General features: G+C 44.1%; 1 protein-coding gene and 10 non-coding genes across 11 annotated transcripts in view; 1 reads left to right on the forward strand and 10 right to left on the reverse strand.

Moving 5' to 3' along the window:
- Positions 1–4,153, forward strand: part of METTL16 (methyltransferase 16, RNA N6-adenosine) — a 54,188-nt gene extending 50,035 nt beyond the window's left edge. Inside the window, 1 exon segment of the mRNA XM_061562079.1 lies at positions 1–4,153. Coding sequence (XP_061418063.1) covers positions 1–210 — 210 coding nt within the window. The 3' untranslated portion in view covers positions 211–4,153.
- Positions 4,154–7,274: 3,121 nt separating this feature from the next.
- On the reverse strand, positions 7,275–7,348 carry TRNAN-GUU (transfer RNA asparagine (anticodon GUU)). Its single transcript has one exon. It is a non-coding gene; the product is annotated as a tRNA-Asn (tRNA).
- Positions 7,349–8,005: 657 nt separating this feature from the next.
- Positions 8,006–8,079, reverse strand: TRNAN-GUU (transfer RNA asparagine (anticodon GUU)). Its single transcript has one exon. It is a non-coding gene; the product is annotated as a tRNA-Asn (tRNA).
- Positions 8,080–8,920: 841 nt separating this feature from the next.
- Positions 8,921–8,994, reverse strand: TRNAN-GUU (transfer RNA asparagine (anticodon GUU)). Its single transcript has one exon. It is a non-coding gene; the product is annotated as a tRNA-Asn (tRNA).
- An 835-nt stretch (positions 8,995–9,829) lies between these two features.
- TRNAN-GUU (transfer RNA asparagine (anticodon GUU)) lies at positions 9,830–9,903 on the reverse strand. Its single transcript has one exon. It is a non-coding gene; the product is annotated as a tRNA-Asn (tRNA).
- A 277-nt stretch (positions 9,904–10,180) lies between these two features.
- TRNAN-GUU (transfer RNA asparagine (anticodon GUU)) lies at positions 10,181–10,254 on the reverse strand. The gene has a single exon. It is a non-coding gene; the product is annotated as a tRNA-Asn (tRNA).
- A 111-nt stretch (positions 10,255–10,365) lies between these two features.
- TRNAN-GUU (transfer RNA asparagine (anticodon GUU)) lies at positions 10,366–10,439 on the reverse strand. Its single transcript has one exon. It is a non-coding gene; the product is annotated as a tRNA-Asn (tRNA).
- Positions 10,440–10,731: 292 nt separating this feature from the next.
- TRNAN-GUU (transfer RNA asparagine (anticodon GUU)) lies at positions 10,732–10,805 on the reverse strand. Its single transcript has one exon. It is a non-coding gene; the product is annotated as a tRNA-Asn (tRNA).
- Positions 10,806–10,917: 112 nt separating this feature from the next.
- TRNAN-GUU (transfer RNA asparagine (anticodon GUU)) lies at positions 10,918–10,991 on the reverse strand. The gene has a single exon. It is a non-coding gene; the product is annotated as a tRNA-Asn (tRNA).
- Positions 10,992–11,282: 291 nt separating this feature from the next.
- Positions 11,283–11,356, reverse strand: TRNAN-GUU (transfer RNA asparagine (anticodon GUU)). Its single transcript has one exon. It is a non-coding gene; the product is annotated as a tRNA-Asn (tRNA).
- Positions 11,357–11,467: 111 nt separating this feature from the next.
- Positions 11,468–11,541, reverse strand: TRNAN-GUU (transfer RNA asparagine (anticodon GUU)). The gene has a single exon. It is a non-coding gene; the product is annotated as a tRNA-Asn (tRNA).
- Between the last annotated feature and the right edge of the window lie 4,400 nt (positions 11,542–15,941).

Consider the following 15,941-nt stretch of genomic DNA (forward strand, 5'->3'; position numbering starts at 1 on the left):
GGTGGATTCGTGCTCAAATGCCAGGTGGTTGTGCGGGATGAGTGCAGGATGACGCCTGCGGGCGGTGGCGGCGGCGGCGGCCATGGCCGTAGTGGCGACGTGGCGGTTGATATGTACTGGATAGACGGGCAACATCGTGAACTGCTTAACCAGCTGTCGTGCACTCTTCGCAACAAAATGCTCCGGCTAGGAGGGCAGCAGGCATTGTAAGGTGGCCTGCAACACCATCTCCACGTGTGGACTGTCCACCACCACCCATTATCATCCGTTAACCCCCCCACCCACACACACCTGCTCTCGACATGAAGCAAACTATATACCAGCATTTTTGCACGGGTCCCATTATGGGTAAAGTATTTGAAGTCATTCTCTTTGTAGGAGCCTTCAAGACATAATTTTGCAGCATGATTTCAAAATAAATTGAAGCAAAACACGAATTATAATCTACTGAAACAATTTTAATAGTGAAGTTAATGCTGGTGATGAAAGTTAATATTTTAGTTAATCGGCTGTAATAAATTACATATTCCCCAAAGCTAAAAGTAAATTTTTAAAAAGAGGCATGTTGGAGCTTGTCATGTATGGAGGCAGAGAGTGTCCGTACCTTAGCAAAAATATTAGTACAGACGGCCGATAGATTTTTTTCCGTTACTTTCCTATCCATGCACATTGAATCTAAACGCACACAGGCATCGCATCCACCTGTCTGCCGGTGACCTGCAGGTCATCCTTACAGTGAAACAAAATGTCAGAAAAGAAACAAACCAGACTGGACAGCATGTTTGTGTGCCATGGCATGTGTGTGCCATGCCATGTGTGTGCCATGTTGGGGTAGCATAGTGGCTTGTGTCCTCACTATTGTAGGGCCAGTTTTCATGCAATCGGACGATACAGTTTATTTTACCTGTTAATGTCTGTAGATGCCAGCATCTCCTTGGACGGTGGATGTTTGGAGACTTAATTTGCAATTTTAATTCACAATTGGCGAAGCGATGTCAAACCTACATCAAAAAAGATGTTTTACTTGCAAATACACCTCAACAAATGATCATCTTCCCTTAACACAACTGTAGTTGCCAAAGGGTGCCGTGGTTTTTTCACGAGTGGTAATTCTCCGTTTGCATCTCACTTGTCGAATTTTAAAAAAATTCTGGTGTTGTCGGAATGTAGTTAGAGGAGGAGGAGGAAGAGGGGGGCATTTACTTCAAGGACTACAGTAAGCGGGGAGTCTCCTTATCAAGGTGAAGGCACAGGAAAGGATTTGAGACGTCTCGCACACGGTCCAGGCGTGAAGCTGCTTAACGCCAAATCTCGAGGAGATTGCATTAAGCAAAGTCCGCAGCCTCTTCGATGCCGCGGTTAATATTTCTGATGTAAGGCTCAAGCCCAGGAAACACGAGAGACCACTTTGTCTTGTCCAACCAAATATGACATTGGCTTCAGGCACCAGAACAAGATGATGACCTCCCTTTAGTCAGAATGCGTTTTGTTTATTCTGATGTCACCAGACCTTCCTGGCTCGTTGTGTGAAGTGTATCGACAGCTTGGGTTGAATGAGACTTTTTTTTTTCTTGTAAACTTCAAATAATAAAACCAATATCATCGGAACTAGGCCTTCGCAACAAAAGGGATCATTTTTAAGACAAATAATTCATGTACTTACCCTTGTTAAGGCATTGTTCTTTTGATGGACAATGCAGTTGCACATTCCAGACATGGGCCTTGAAACCCGACGCCGTGCTTGACTTGGTTACCCAATGTAACAGATCACGCAGGTAAAGGAACCTACATTATTATTGGCTGCATCGACCCGACATCTATTCTAATATTTGCCACCTGCCTGATGTCTCTTGGTCCTTAGTTTTAAACTGCGAAGTGGCCTCATGTCCCCGAGAGAGGCCAATTGCCCCCACGGTCAGTCACCCTGATGGCCTCGCCTACTGCCACTCGGCATCTGATTCGTGTGAGGATTTTTTTTTTTTTGCTCGGCCAGGTCGTGGCAGAGTGAGTGGTGGCTTGGCCACATTTAGCTTTGCGTTTCTATGAAGCCAGTGTTCGAACAAGCAAAAATGTTAAACCGTTTGTTACGCGACCTTTACAAAATGTTAATTATGCTTCGTTTATTCATACAGTGGTCACCGACAAGCACTGATCATCGCCTGTAGAACACCATTCCAGTGCCGGGCACTTGGAGAATTTTGCCAATGCGGGGGGGGGGGGGGGTCGAGTTCCTCGTCTATAAAGACTAATTAAGTTGATATTAAATGCGCCTTTTGTACGTCGTGCTAGGCATCACCGCCCCACACTCTCCCCCTGGCACATCTCTGCTCCATGCCCTCACCTGGGCAATCCACGCGCACGCACCAATACCACCAGCCGCCATTCGCTGTTAAGTGACGGTGACGTCACCACGGCGCCCGTGCCAGGCCGGGTGCACTTTAAGGCCACGTGACGTGTCGAAGGCTCGCTGACAGGAGGAGGTCACGGGACAGACCCATGTGCCATGGGTTGGCCGACTGAGATGACCAGAAGATGCATCAGCCGTACCCCTCTACTGTGCCAGCTTTTGCTGCATTTTACCTGCCCGGCGCTCCGCTCCTTGTGAGCGTCGCTCCTCTGCCCTCAGTTGTTGCTGCTGGAGGTTGCTGGAGGGCGACTGCCTCCCAACCGCTCAGCAGCGTCCTTCACGAGCCTCCCACACACAAACCGATCACCACCCCCACGAGCCCCCCACGGCACAACCCTCAAAGCATCGCCGCCTCCACCGCTGTCTCTCTCCCACCTAAAACGTCCCCCCCCCGTGTGTGGTGTGGGGGGATCTGACCGTGCTTGTTGTTGGTTTTCCATTGACGCTTTTACCCCTCGCGTTCTGCCCCCCCCCCCCCCACCGAACCTCGTCCGATCGTACGCTTTTACCCCTTTTAAATGAAATGCAAATGTAAGCATGCATTGGCTAAGTTTCCCGAGTTCTGGCCACTGAAATGGTGTCTTCATTGATGGGGGAGCGTGTATCGTCAAGTGACCATTACGCATGCAAGATTAAAAATCAACTTTTATTTGTTATTAATGCTTTTGCTACGGACGTATTTAGAATGTGAATGTTCAGTCAAGCGGACATCCGTTTTACTGTTATGACTGAATTTAGCATTTGGTCTATTGAGTGTTCAACGTTCATTATGATCTGTTACCTCTTGAAAATGTGTTTTTTTTAGCAGAAACATTGACGGGTGCGCAACCCTGCACTCAAACACATTCGCCGTGTGTCTGCTCATCAAAGGCAATATCTACCCCCAGGATGTGTCAGTGGGAGAGTGTGGTGTTGGGGCTAGAGGGCTACCTGCTGCTGCTGAGAGTGGATTGTCAACTCTCAGCCTTTCACCCAGAGCCAAGCCCGCTCATGATTATCAAAACTATCATTGGACGTGTTACACACGCACACGCATGTGTGTGTGTGTGTCTTGGCTTGCGCACTCCGGACACGATGCAGTATTTTTACGGAGAGCTCCACGTACACCTACGTTGGAGGTGCACGAGGACTGTGCTCTCAAAATCCTGGCATTGTTATCATCGGGTGAAACTTTAACACACTTTAAAAACGTTTTATGCACCATTTATAAAAAGTAATTTTGTATTTGCGCTCGTTTTGTTTTTGTGTTTAGCCGAATGCTAATGCAGTGGCGTCAACGGCAAATTACCCACGATGCATCGGTGTCCGTCTCACCGCTCACCAAGTTGCATGTGTTGACGCTTCTTTTGACGTGAAAACGTAACGAGTGAAACGAGAAGAACGGATTGTGAGCAAGAGATCCCCCCCCCCATCCCAATGATGTGTGAACAGCCCTCGCCATATCGCTCATCCCCGTCGAGGAAAGTTCATTGTCGTTCAGATGCTCGGTTGTCACACACTACGTTAAATACTCTTTGGTTTTTTCGGTAAAGTCACGTAGGTAAATTTCGATTTAAAGCTTTCGTGACTGCAGGGATTCATCTTCTTGGTTCTTTCGGTAAAGTCCCGTAGAAGGGAAATAATAAAATAATAAAAATAAAACAATGAAATAATTCTCACGACGTTTCGGCCACAACGCAAGCAGCCGTCCTCTACGTAACTTCACGTAGGTAAAACAATAAAATAAAATAAATGAAAACAACTAAATTAAATCACGACCTTTCGGAGGCAACACAAGGCCTCCCTCATCAGCTTTTTTTTTTACACCTGATGAGGGAGGCTTGTGTTGCCTCCGAAACGTCGCGATTTAATTTAGTTTTCATTTATTTTATTGTTTTATCTACGTGACTTTACCGAAAAAAACCAAAGAGTATGAATCCCTGCAGTCACGAAAGCTTCAAATCTAGAACTGCGTTAACTCCTCGCTGCCGCAGTGTTCTTCTTACCCTTCCCGAGTGCTTCCTATGTTTTAGTATTAATTGTTGTGGTTCGGTGGTGGTGTTTTTAAACGAGTCGGGGCCTGCCTCTGTGCGAGTCCTTACAGTCGGGTTGTTACACTGCAGTAGAGGCCGACCGAAACTGAAGTTCTGGTTTCGGACGAAACCGAAAGCCAACCGAAAGTTAAAAATTGACTTTCGGCCGAAATCGAAAGTTAAAAATTGACTTTCGACCGAAACCGAAAGTAAAAAACTGACTTTCGGCCGAAATCGAAAGTTAAAAATTGACTTTCGGCCGAAATCGAAAGTTAAAAATTGACTTTCGGCCAAAACCGAAAGTAAAAAACTGACTTTCGGCCAAAACCTAAAGTTAAAAATTGACTTTCGGCCAAAACCGAAAGTAAAAAACTGACTTTCGGCCAAAACCGAAAGTAAAAAACTGACTTTCGGCCAAAACCGAAAGGTAAAAATTGACTTTCGGCCAAAACCGAAAGTAAAAAACTGACTTTCGGCCAAAACCGAAAGTTAAAAATTTACTTTCGGCCAAAATCGAAAGTAAAAAACTGACTTTCGGCCAAAACCGAAAGTAAAAAATTTACTTTCGGCCGAAACCGAAACTATGCCGAAATATGCCATTTTCCAACTTTCGGCACCGAAACCGAATTTCAGTCTGCCCCTCTACACTGCAGGTTGCACCCTTGGCAGGTTCAGAACTTCAGCTGGGTTGAATGTGTGTGTGTGTCCCCAAATGTTTGTTCATTGTCTGTACAGACAATAGTTTCATTAACGTGACATTGCTTATATGTCTAAATATATAGTATATATTTTGTTCATGTACGTATTTTATCATCGTATATAATGTATATCAACCACTGAGCATTGTCACAGCAAACTCCCCTCCCCGCCTCTCCACTCCCTGGTCAGGAGGTATTGTGCGAGGCTTTTGGAGGCGCCTGACTTTAAAGATCTCGACACATTCGACAAGAAACACTGTGGCCTTGAGAAGGGGAAAAAAATTCGTATTTCTGGCGAATGGCTCTTCTTCATTGCTTTTGAGCAATCGGCGCTAGCAAAGAAAGGAACGGCCACTGCCTAAAACGACGTTTGGAAATTAACATCGGCCCCGCTCCTTTGCTGGACAACAAGAGCTTGAATTTTGATTTAAAGCTTTCGTGACTGCAGGGATTCATATTCTTGGTTCTTTCGGTAAAGTCACGTAGAAGGGAAATAATAAAATTATACAAATATAAAACAATACAAATTATCACGACGTTTCGACTGCAACGCAAGCAATCATCATCAGGTGTGAAATCCACAGCAAATTTTCTTTACCGAAAGAACCAAGAATAACAAGAGCTTGGTTTAAACTGGGTGGTTTTTTTGTTTGTAGTTCAAGTTCATTTATTAGGTATAGCCCTGTGAGCCATTCGGCTCTTGAATCGGGTGCAACCGCAACAAACAAAAAACATGAACAAAAAACATCTTAAAGTGAATATGTGAATAAGTGCAAACAGAAAATCCAAGAAAAGACAGCAAAATATTGCAGAAAAAAACACCGTACACCAACGCTAGTCTCCGTAAGACAAGGGGGTAGAGTTTACATCATCTTTGCATGGGGAAAAGTGCCTGTTGGCCATGGCGGATTTTGTGGAAACAAACCCAACCCCCCCCCCCCCCGTGAAACTTCTGGCGCTGGAGAAAGCTGTTTTTTTCAGATGCGCGTTGGGTGTGCAGTAAGCAAGGCCATCGGCGATGGAAACGTTTTCCCAGAGCCAGGCGTGGGGTTTGAATATTCCTGCGATGGAGTGAATATTGGCTGCGGTGTTGGTAACCTATTGCAAAGCCAGAGTTGTCCTCGAAATGCACCATTTACGCTCGCTTTTTAATTGCCATTGGCTGTTTTGCTTAAGAATATATTTGCTACGCTGACAATTAATTTTAGTCACTTTATCACAAAGTTCTGAACAGTTGGTAAAAAAAATTCGCCTGGGTTTTGGTCGTTAAAAATTTTGAGACGGCTCTTTTAGTAAAAAAAAATGTTACGATGTTTCTTTTACACTAATACTTGTTGTTATCGTGTCACATTCAAGCACACTCATGCACATTGCCTTTCACCAAATGGATGACTTGTGTTATTTTCAAATACAATTTAGAGTTTAAAAAAACGATGCATTCCGTGCGCTGATTCTCACTTTATTTATGCATACACCTACATGGGTTTTCGCAGTCAAAATGAATCCCGATTGATATTTAGAGTGTTTTGGCCACGATGATCTGACCAAATTTGTGACGTTAAAATTATGTTACTCTACAGGCAAACATGTCGTCACGTGCACGAGCGTTTGATGTGCCAATTGTGTGTTGTCGTTTTGCCTACTTTTAACACATCACATTGAGATACGGAAAAATAGAATGACTGATTCGGGCCAATACAGTTGTTATACAGGTGGGAACAACAGTTCCACACTGCCCACCAGGGATTATTTGTCTGTCTGTCGTGCATATCCACGCCCTCGATTTGTATTTCATAGAGCGCTTCGGGCGGGCTCAGCACCACGTGACGCGCCGTGCTGCCCCACGTATCGCACGAATGCGCTGTCCAACCAAGTTCCTACCTGCCCACTCCGAAGGAACGTGTTGACATTCTCTGTCTTAAAATACAGATTTAGAAGAGACTTTCTGCAAGAAAAAAACTCTCCAAAAGTTCACCCCTGGGTGGGCTTGAACCATCAACCTTTTGGTTAACAGCCGAACGCGCTAACCAATTGCACCACACAGACAGCTGCAAAAAAAAACAATTGATGTTCCATGTTGAAGGAATTCATGACATTCGCTGTCATAAAAACGAATCTAGTTTTGACTTTGTGAAATAAAAATACACTTTTAAACCTCGTCCCTGGGTGGGCTTGAACCACCAACCTTTCGGTTAACAGCCGAACGCGCTAACCAATTGCGCCACAGAGACAGCTGCAAGCAGTCACTTGCTGTTCCATCTTTAAGGAATTAATGACATTCGCTGTCTTAAAAACGAATCTCGTGTTGACTTTGAGGAATAAAAATACACTTTCAAACAGCGTCTCTGGGTGGGCTTGAACCACCAACCTTTATATTTCACAGCATAACACGCTGGCCAAATGCGCCAGAGACAGCTGCAAAGAACCAATTGCTGTTCCATGTTTAAGGAATGAATGATATTCGCTGTCTTGTAAAACAAATCTAGAATATACTTTCTACAAGCAAAAAAACTCTGAAATCTCGTCCTTGAGTGGTTTTCAACTACCAACCTTTCGGTCAACAGCTGAATGTGCAAACCAATTGCACAACAGAGCCAGCTGCAAGAAGCCACTTGCTGTTCCATGTTTAAGGAATTCATTATATCGGCTGTCTTATAAAACAAATCTAGAATAGACTTTCTGCAAGCAAAAATTCTTCGAAAGTCCGTCCCTGGGTGGGCTTGAACCACCAACCTTTTGGTTAACAGCCGAACGCGCTAACCAATTGCACCACACAGACAGCTGCAAAAAAACAATTGATGTTCCATGTTGAAGGAATTCATGACATTAACTGTCGTTAAAACGAATCTCGTATTGACTTTGTGAAATAAAAATACACTTTCAAACCTCGTCCCTGGGTGGGTTTGAACCACCAACCTTTCGGTTAACAGCCGAACGCGCTAACCAATTGCGCCACAGAGACAGCTACAAGGAGCAATTTGCTGTTCCATGTTGAAGAAATTAATGACATTCGCTGTCTTAAAAACGAATCTCGTGTTTACTTTGAGGAATAAAAATACACTTTCAAACAACGTCACTGGGTGGGCTTGAACCACCAACCTTTATACTTCACAGCAGAACACGCTGGCCAAATGCGCCAGAGCCAGCTGCAAAGAACCAATTGCTGTTCCATGTTGAAGGAATTAATGATATTCGCTGTCTTATAAAACAAATCGAGAAAAGACTTTCTACAAGCAAAAAGCTCCCCGAAACATCGTCCCTCGGTGGGCTTGAACCACCAACCTTTCGGTTAACAGCCAAACGCGCTAACCAATTGCGCCACAGAGACAACTGCAGTAAATTGCTTGCTGTTTCATGTTTAAGGAATTAATGACATTCGCTGTCAAAAAAAATAATCTAGTATTGACTTTGAGGAATAAAAATACACTTTCAAACAGCATCTCTGGGTGGTTAAAAGCTGAACGCGCTAACCAATTGCACCACAGAGACAACTCAACGACGCCACTTGCTGTTCCATGTTTAAGGAATTAATACAGGTAGGAACAACAGTTCCACACTGCCCACCAGGGATTATTTGTCTGTCTGTCGTGCATAGCCACGCCCTCGATTTGTATTTCATAGAGCACTTCGGGCGGGCTCAGCACCACGTGACGCGCCGTGCTGCCCCACGTCACACGGATCGCACGAATGCGCTGTCCAACCAAGTTCCTACCTGCCCACTCCGAAGGAACGTGTTGACATTCGCTGTCTTAAAAAACAGATTTAGAAGATACTTTCAGCAAGAAAAAAACTCTCCAAAAGTTCATCCCTGGGTGGGCTTGAACCACCAACCTTTCGGTTAACAGCCGAACGCGCTAACCAATTGCGCCACAGAGACAGCTGCAAGAAGCCACTTGGTGTTCCATGTTTAAGGAATTAATGATATTCGCTGTCTTATAAAACAAATCTAGAAAAGACTTTCTGCAAGCAAAAAGCTATCCGAAAGTTCGTCCCTGGATGGGTTTGAACCACCAACCTTTCGGTGAACAGCTGAACGTGCGAACCAATTGCACCACACAAAAAGCTGCAAAAAAACAATTGATGTTCCATGTTGAAGGAATGTATGACATTCGCTGTCGTAAAAACGAATCGAGTATTGACTTTGTGAAATAAAACCGCGTCTCTGGGTGGGTTTGAACCACCAACCTTTCGGTGAACAGCTGAACGTGCGAACCAATTGCACCACAGATCCAGCTGCAAGAAGCCACTTGCTGTTCCATGTTCAAGGAATTAATGATATTCGCTGTCTTGTAAAAATAATCTAGGAGAGACTTTCTGCAAGCAAAAAAACCCTCCCAAAGTTTCTCCCTGTGTGGGCTTGAACCACCAACCTTTCGGTTAACAGCCGAACACGCTATCCAATTGCGCCACAGAGACAGCTACTCAGAATCATTTGCTGTTCCATGTTGAAGGAATTAATGACATTCGCTGTCTTAAAAACGAATCTCGTGTTGACTTTGAGGAATAAAAATACACTTTCAAACAGCAACTCTGGGTGGGGGCTTCAACCACCAACCTTGTTGGTCAACAGCTGAACCTGGTAACCAATTGCACCACAGAGCCAGCTGCAAGAAGGCACTTGCTGTTCCATGTTTAAGGAATTAATGATATTCGCAGTCTTGTAAAAAAAATCTAGTATTGACTTTCTGCAAGCAAAAGACTCCCCGAAACCTCGTCCCTGGGTGGGCTTGAACCACCAACCTTTCGGTTAACAGCCGAACGCGCTAACCAATTGCGCCACAGAGACAGCTTACTGACGCGACTTGCTGTTCCATGTTGAAGGAATTCATGACATTCGCTGTCGTAAAAACGAATCTAGTATTGACTTTGTGAAATAAAAATACACTTTCAAACAGCAGCTCTGGGTGGGGGCTTCAACCACCAACCTTGTTGGTCAACAGCTGAACCTGGTAACCAATTGTGCCACAGAGACAGCTACAAGCACTTGCTGTTCCATTTTTGAGGATTAATGACATTCGCTGTCGTAAAAACGAATCGAGTATTGACTTTGTGAAATAAAACCTCGTCCCTGGGTGGGCTTGAACCACCAACCTTTCGGTTAACAGCCAAACGCGCTAACCAATTGCGCCACAGAGACAGCTACAAGGAGCTACTTGGCTGTTCCATGTTTGAAGGAATTAATGACATTCGCTGTCAAAAAAACGAATCTCGTATTGACTTTGTGAGAAAAAAATACACTTTTAAACCTCGTCCCTGGGTGGGCTTGAACCACCAACCTTTCGGTTAACAGCCAAACGCGCTAACCAATTGCGCCACAGAGACAGCTACAAGAAACCACTTGCTGTTCCATGTTGAAAGAATTAATGATATTCGCTGTTGTAAAAACAAATCTAAGATAGACTTTCTCCAAGCAAAACACTCTCTGAAACCTCGTCCTTGGGTGGCTTTCAACTACCAACCTTTCGGTCAACAGCTGAATGTGCGAACCAATTGCACGACAGAGCCAGCTGCAAGAAGCCACTTGCTTGTTCCATGTTTAAGGAATTAATGATATTCGCTGTCTTATAAAACAAATCTAGAATAGGCTTTCTGCAAGCAAAAAACTCCGAAAGTTCGTCCCTGGGTGGGCTTGAACCACCAACCTTTCGGTTAACAGCCGAACGCGCTAACCAATTGCGCCACAGAGACAGCTACAAGGAGCTACTTGGCTGTTCCATGTTTGAAGGAATTAATGACATTCGCTGTCAAAAAAACGAATCTCGTATTGACTTTGTGAGAAAAAAAATACACTTTTAAACCTCGTCCCTGGGTGGGCTTGAACCACCAACCTTTCGGTTAACAGCCAAACGCGCTAACCAATTGCGCCACAGAGACAGCTACAAGAAACCACTTGCTGTTCCATGTTGAAAGAATTAATGATATTCGCTGTTGAAAAAACAAATCTAAGATAGACTTTCTCCAAGCAAAACACTCTCTGAAACCTCGTCCTTGGGTGGCTTTCAACTACCAACCTTTCGGTCAACAGCTGAATGTGCGAACCAATTGCACGACAGAGCCAGCTGCAAGAAGCCACTTGCTGTTCCATGTTTAAGGAATTAATGATATTCGCTGTCTTATAAAACAAATCTAGAATAGGCTTTCTGCAAGCAAAAAACTCCGAAAGTTCGTCCCTGGGTGGGCTTGAACCACCAACCTTTCGGTTAACAGCCGAACGCGCTAACCAATTGCGCCACAGAGACAGCTACAAGAAACCATTTGCTGTTCCATGTTTAAGGAATTAATGACATTCGCTGTCTTATAAAACAAATCGAGAAAATACTTTCTTGCAAGCAAAAAACTAACCGAAACCTCGTCCCTGGGTGGGATTGAACCACCAGCCTCTCGGTTAACAGCCGAACACGCTAACCAATTGCGCCACAGAGACAGCTGCAGTAACTTGCTTTCTGTTCCCTGTTTAAGAAATTAATGACATTCGCTGTCAAAAAAACGAATCTAGTATTGACTTTGTGAAATAAAAATACACTTTCAAACAGCATCTCTGGGTGGTTAAAAGCTGAACGCGCTACCCAATTGCACCACAGAGACAACTCAACGACGCCACTTGCTGTTCCATGTTTAAGGAATTAATACAGGTAGGAACAACAGTTCCTCACTGCCCACCAGGGATTTTTTGTCTATAATATAGGTTTTTGGGTCAGATCGCGTTATTTATAAATGTGTCGTAACCCTCCACCACCTGACACGGCCAAACAGTAAAAAAATTAACCCGTAAAAACAAAGTTTTTCACTATAAATCCTTTATATGCGTGGCATCGGGGCGGCTAGAGTCCTCTCGTCCTCTGGCTTGAGATGGCTGCCACCTATGGGTCAGATGATTGTGTGCCAGCATTAACCAATTGGTATATATATATATATCTTCCCTAAACAGGGTAAAATTTTGGGAAAATTTTTTCACGAAAATTCATTGTCACGCACGAGTCTGTGTGCAAAATGTCAGCTCGATTGGATCACGGGAAGTGGGTTAAAAAACGACCGAAAGATTTGCACGGTCCTAAGCAAGCAAGCAAGCAAACTTAATATAAGGGATTAAAAAATGTGTCACGTCCATACTCGGAGGAGCAAGGCGAGCGCTTCCACCAGGATATACTGGACTTTGAACGCCGCTACCAAGGACAGTATAACGAGAACATGATAAGAAACGACCATTGGGGGCTGATTCGTGAAAGTGATTTACAGTATAATCATAACTCTTGAAAAATTACTCACTTCTAAATCTATTGTAGTCATTTTGTATTACTTAAGTATAAATACATGTTAATTTTGATTCATGTTTTTTTTTTACTGTGTGAACGAAGAGACCCATTCGCCCGTTTTCTCATTGAAAATAGATACATTTCAAAATATCACTGTCCTGGTCACAAAAGCAAAGTTTGTGGGGAATAATAGGCATTTCCTATACTTTTTAGGCATAAGCAATTACGAAATAACACTTACTACCCAGGAACAAAAATTGTGTTGCATCGTGTAATTAACAGATCTCGGTGGGTTCCTACCTGGTTATATAAAGGCTAACGTTTCAGGCAACTACTCTTCATCAATAATTGACATAGGGACAGATAGATGACAAACATTTCCAAGTACAGATAATTATTTTACTGTGTTCATGGTATTTCGATCACATTCAAATACAGCACTAGCAATTGCTCTAATTACACCATTAAATGCAAAAAAGCATTACGCAACAACGCAAATGATTAACAAGTGAAAGTGTTCTGCATCAAAGGTTATGATTTGAAAGGCCACTTGCAAAGGGAATGATGCATGCACACGTAGTGTAACCTTTAACACTATTTTGAAAAGCCACTTAGCAAATTAGTCTTCCCTTAATTTTAGATGTACTTTTACCAATTATTTTTTAATTGTGCTACTTACATCTCGCAGCACCGCAAAGGTTGCCTTTCACAATCCCCACGACCGCCTTCTATTAAGGGCAACAGTCTTGACTTTAGAATCTGCCCAACATCCATGAAGGAGCTTTCTAATGCAAGCAATTTCAACCCTCGCTTCATCTGTGCTCGTGTGCCAAGTGAAGTCCTCGTCGGTTTTGTTTTGTAGAGAAATCCGGGTTTCATTTCTGGTGGAACGTGGCATTTGAAACCGGAATCTCAACGGCACCAGTTCCAGTGGTTCTCTTCCACGGGTTGGGGACACACTTTCGTGTTCATGAGCCATTCCTCGTTCCTCAAATTGAGGTTTTCCTTCACTTTGTTGCAGGATCGATTTGTGCAATTTCACGTGAATGCATCGAACCCATTTCTACCAAAAACTAGCTTCATGCGGTTTGAATTCCTTCGTACGCGGCTGGACATGGAAACGCCATTGTGTGTGTGCTCTGTATTTGCTACTCAGCAGGCAGCAATGTCGTGAGGTTTTCCTTTGTTCGCCATTTTCTTGAAATGAATCTACTCCCGCATAAAGTGACGTAAACCTGCATCTAAAAATATCATTTCCACACGCACGTGTTCTTGCCCTCCCCCAACCCGTTTAATCGGCATCAAACTTGAACCATCTTTGTGTTTGCAACCCTTCGTAGCGTTGAACTGATGTTCACCACATACCAGATAACTTTCCACCAGACCAATGAAAATCAGTACTCTAGGCACGGAGCTCACAAAATCCAGAGCCGTTGACCCCTGCCTCAAACCAAGCCCCCCCCCCCCCCCCCACGATAATCGGCACCTCTCTCAACCTTTTTCATTCCAGGGCACACTTTCCAGCTATCTCGATCTTTGCGGCGTACCAAACCAAAAAACAATCACTGCGGTGGGCCTGGATGGGTGTCGAGAGGGCCGGTGGTGGGCGCTTAACGGCTGTCTCCTGCCGTACTGCGCCGTGACCAGTGGAGTGCGCAGAGACGGTGGGAGGCGAGGGGTGGGGGTGGCTGGATAGGCCACTGAACGGCACAGAGAGGTCCGTCTGTCCCAGTTTGCAAACAGAGATATTTTCACCCCGATAATTCCGAAAATACCACAGGCACAACCTGGGACTTTCTCACAGCACGCCGGTTACAAAGCTCTCCTAATGTCCAGCGTGCAGAGCAAAGGGCTGCTGCTGCTGCTGCCTTTTACCACGACAATACACCAGCATGAACTCACAAAACTTAGCTGCGGTAGACTTTGGTCATTCTTTTAATCATACATTTTCCACGTTTTATTCGTTGCGAAGGCAGCATGGCCTAGGTTTTTTCACTTGCCACACTTGAATGCGATCGAGTTTTAATGAGACATCCACAAATGGTGGGGGGTCCCCCTTTGATGGCCCGTGAGCAATTCTGGTGTCTTGACAAACCAAATTCACTGTTTTGAATCACCTTTTTTTGCTCAAAGAAGTACCGGCTCATCAATTAAGATTGTTTTGAAAATTAAAAGAATGAATAAGGAAATGTGTATATCCTGCATGTATCATACAGTGCTCAAGACTAGCGAATAAATACGCTGCACATGACAATTCCAATCCAATCAGACGGCTCGAATCAGGATGCAACTGTGGAACCCACGTTGATAAATCATATTGGCGACAGTGTGATGTTAAAGAACACCAACTACGCATTGGGAATATGGGAAGTTTTTAAAAACATTGATTTTAATAAGTTATTGTTTCCAAATCATTCGTGGAATCTCGGTGATTTACAAGTGACTTTTGCAAGTGACAAAACCCAGGCTATACCGATCTCACACAGACTGGAGTCTGGCTGGCTGGTGCAATAACCCCCGATCGGTACCGTTTGTTCCAAATTATTATCAAGAGAGACCGAGGGTTAAAGATTACATTTGTTTCAACACCATTCAGCGCCCCCCCTCACTCCGACACAATAACCTTACACCGGACAGTGACCCATAAGTGCCTGATTATTATTATTCATATTTAAACGTTAACAACAATGTTTGATGACGTACCTTTGAACGCATTTAGGGGTATTTCCTCTCAACGGTGCTAAGACAAAGTGCTGTGCGTGAACTCGTGCCAGTCGCCTGACACTCGTGCAGCAAAGGCTGCCGGGGTAGCTTTTAAGTGTGTATAGAGGTGGTGTTCACACATTCTGCTGTTTTACCCCCCAAAGTGAATGGTGGTGGACGGTGTAAACAAAGACAGGGAAACACATATCACACAATAAGAGTAATTTGGGCGAGATCGCTTGAATATAAATGTGTCATTAAACCCGAAATGCCACTGTACTCGAATTGTAAATGTTGTGGGTTTACTCTCCAACACATCGGTGTGCTGTACTAGTAACAAATTGGCATGTTCTGTTTACGTGACAAACATTACTAATTGGCTGTGTCGTGTGGTGGCGGGTTTAACGACACATTTATAGTTACGCGATCTAACCCAAAAACCCTGTATTATGGATACTATTGGTCGCGAAAGCCTACGTGTTAAATATCACACAACATTAGCAATGTCTATGGCCACGCATCTCATATATACAGCTTACATATACAGTGCTTGAACAATGATCGTCATGGTTATACAAAGTCACAACATTATTTTACATATGCTATGAACACTAACATTAACCTCTGCCTTGAGCGTTACTGACGGCACTGTTGCACATGCGTACAGGTGACTCGTATCGATGGCGAGTTACAAATCAATGAAACACAACTTTCCGAAAGAGAAAAATCCTGAGAAGAAACGATTTACGTACGCGTGTTCCCCGAGCACACCGTGAGGCGGTATTGTAACAAAAAGAAAACAAAGGTCTCTCTGCACTCCAGGTTTAGTTCGCGCAAAGCGGCATATTCCTGGTCGACTGCTCGAGGT

This window comes from Lethenteron reissneri, chromosome 28 (genome assembly GCF_015708825.2).
Source record: "Lethenteron reissneri isolate LAM-NWPU_2019-01 chromosome 28, ASM1570882v1, whole genome shotgun sequence".
Taxonomy (NCBI): domain Eukaryota; kingdom Metazoa; phylum Chordata; class Hyperoartia; order Petromyzontiformes; family Petromyzontidae; genus Lethenteron; species Lethenteron reissneri.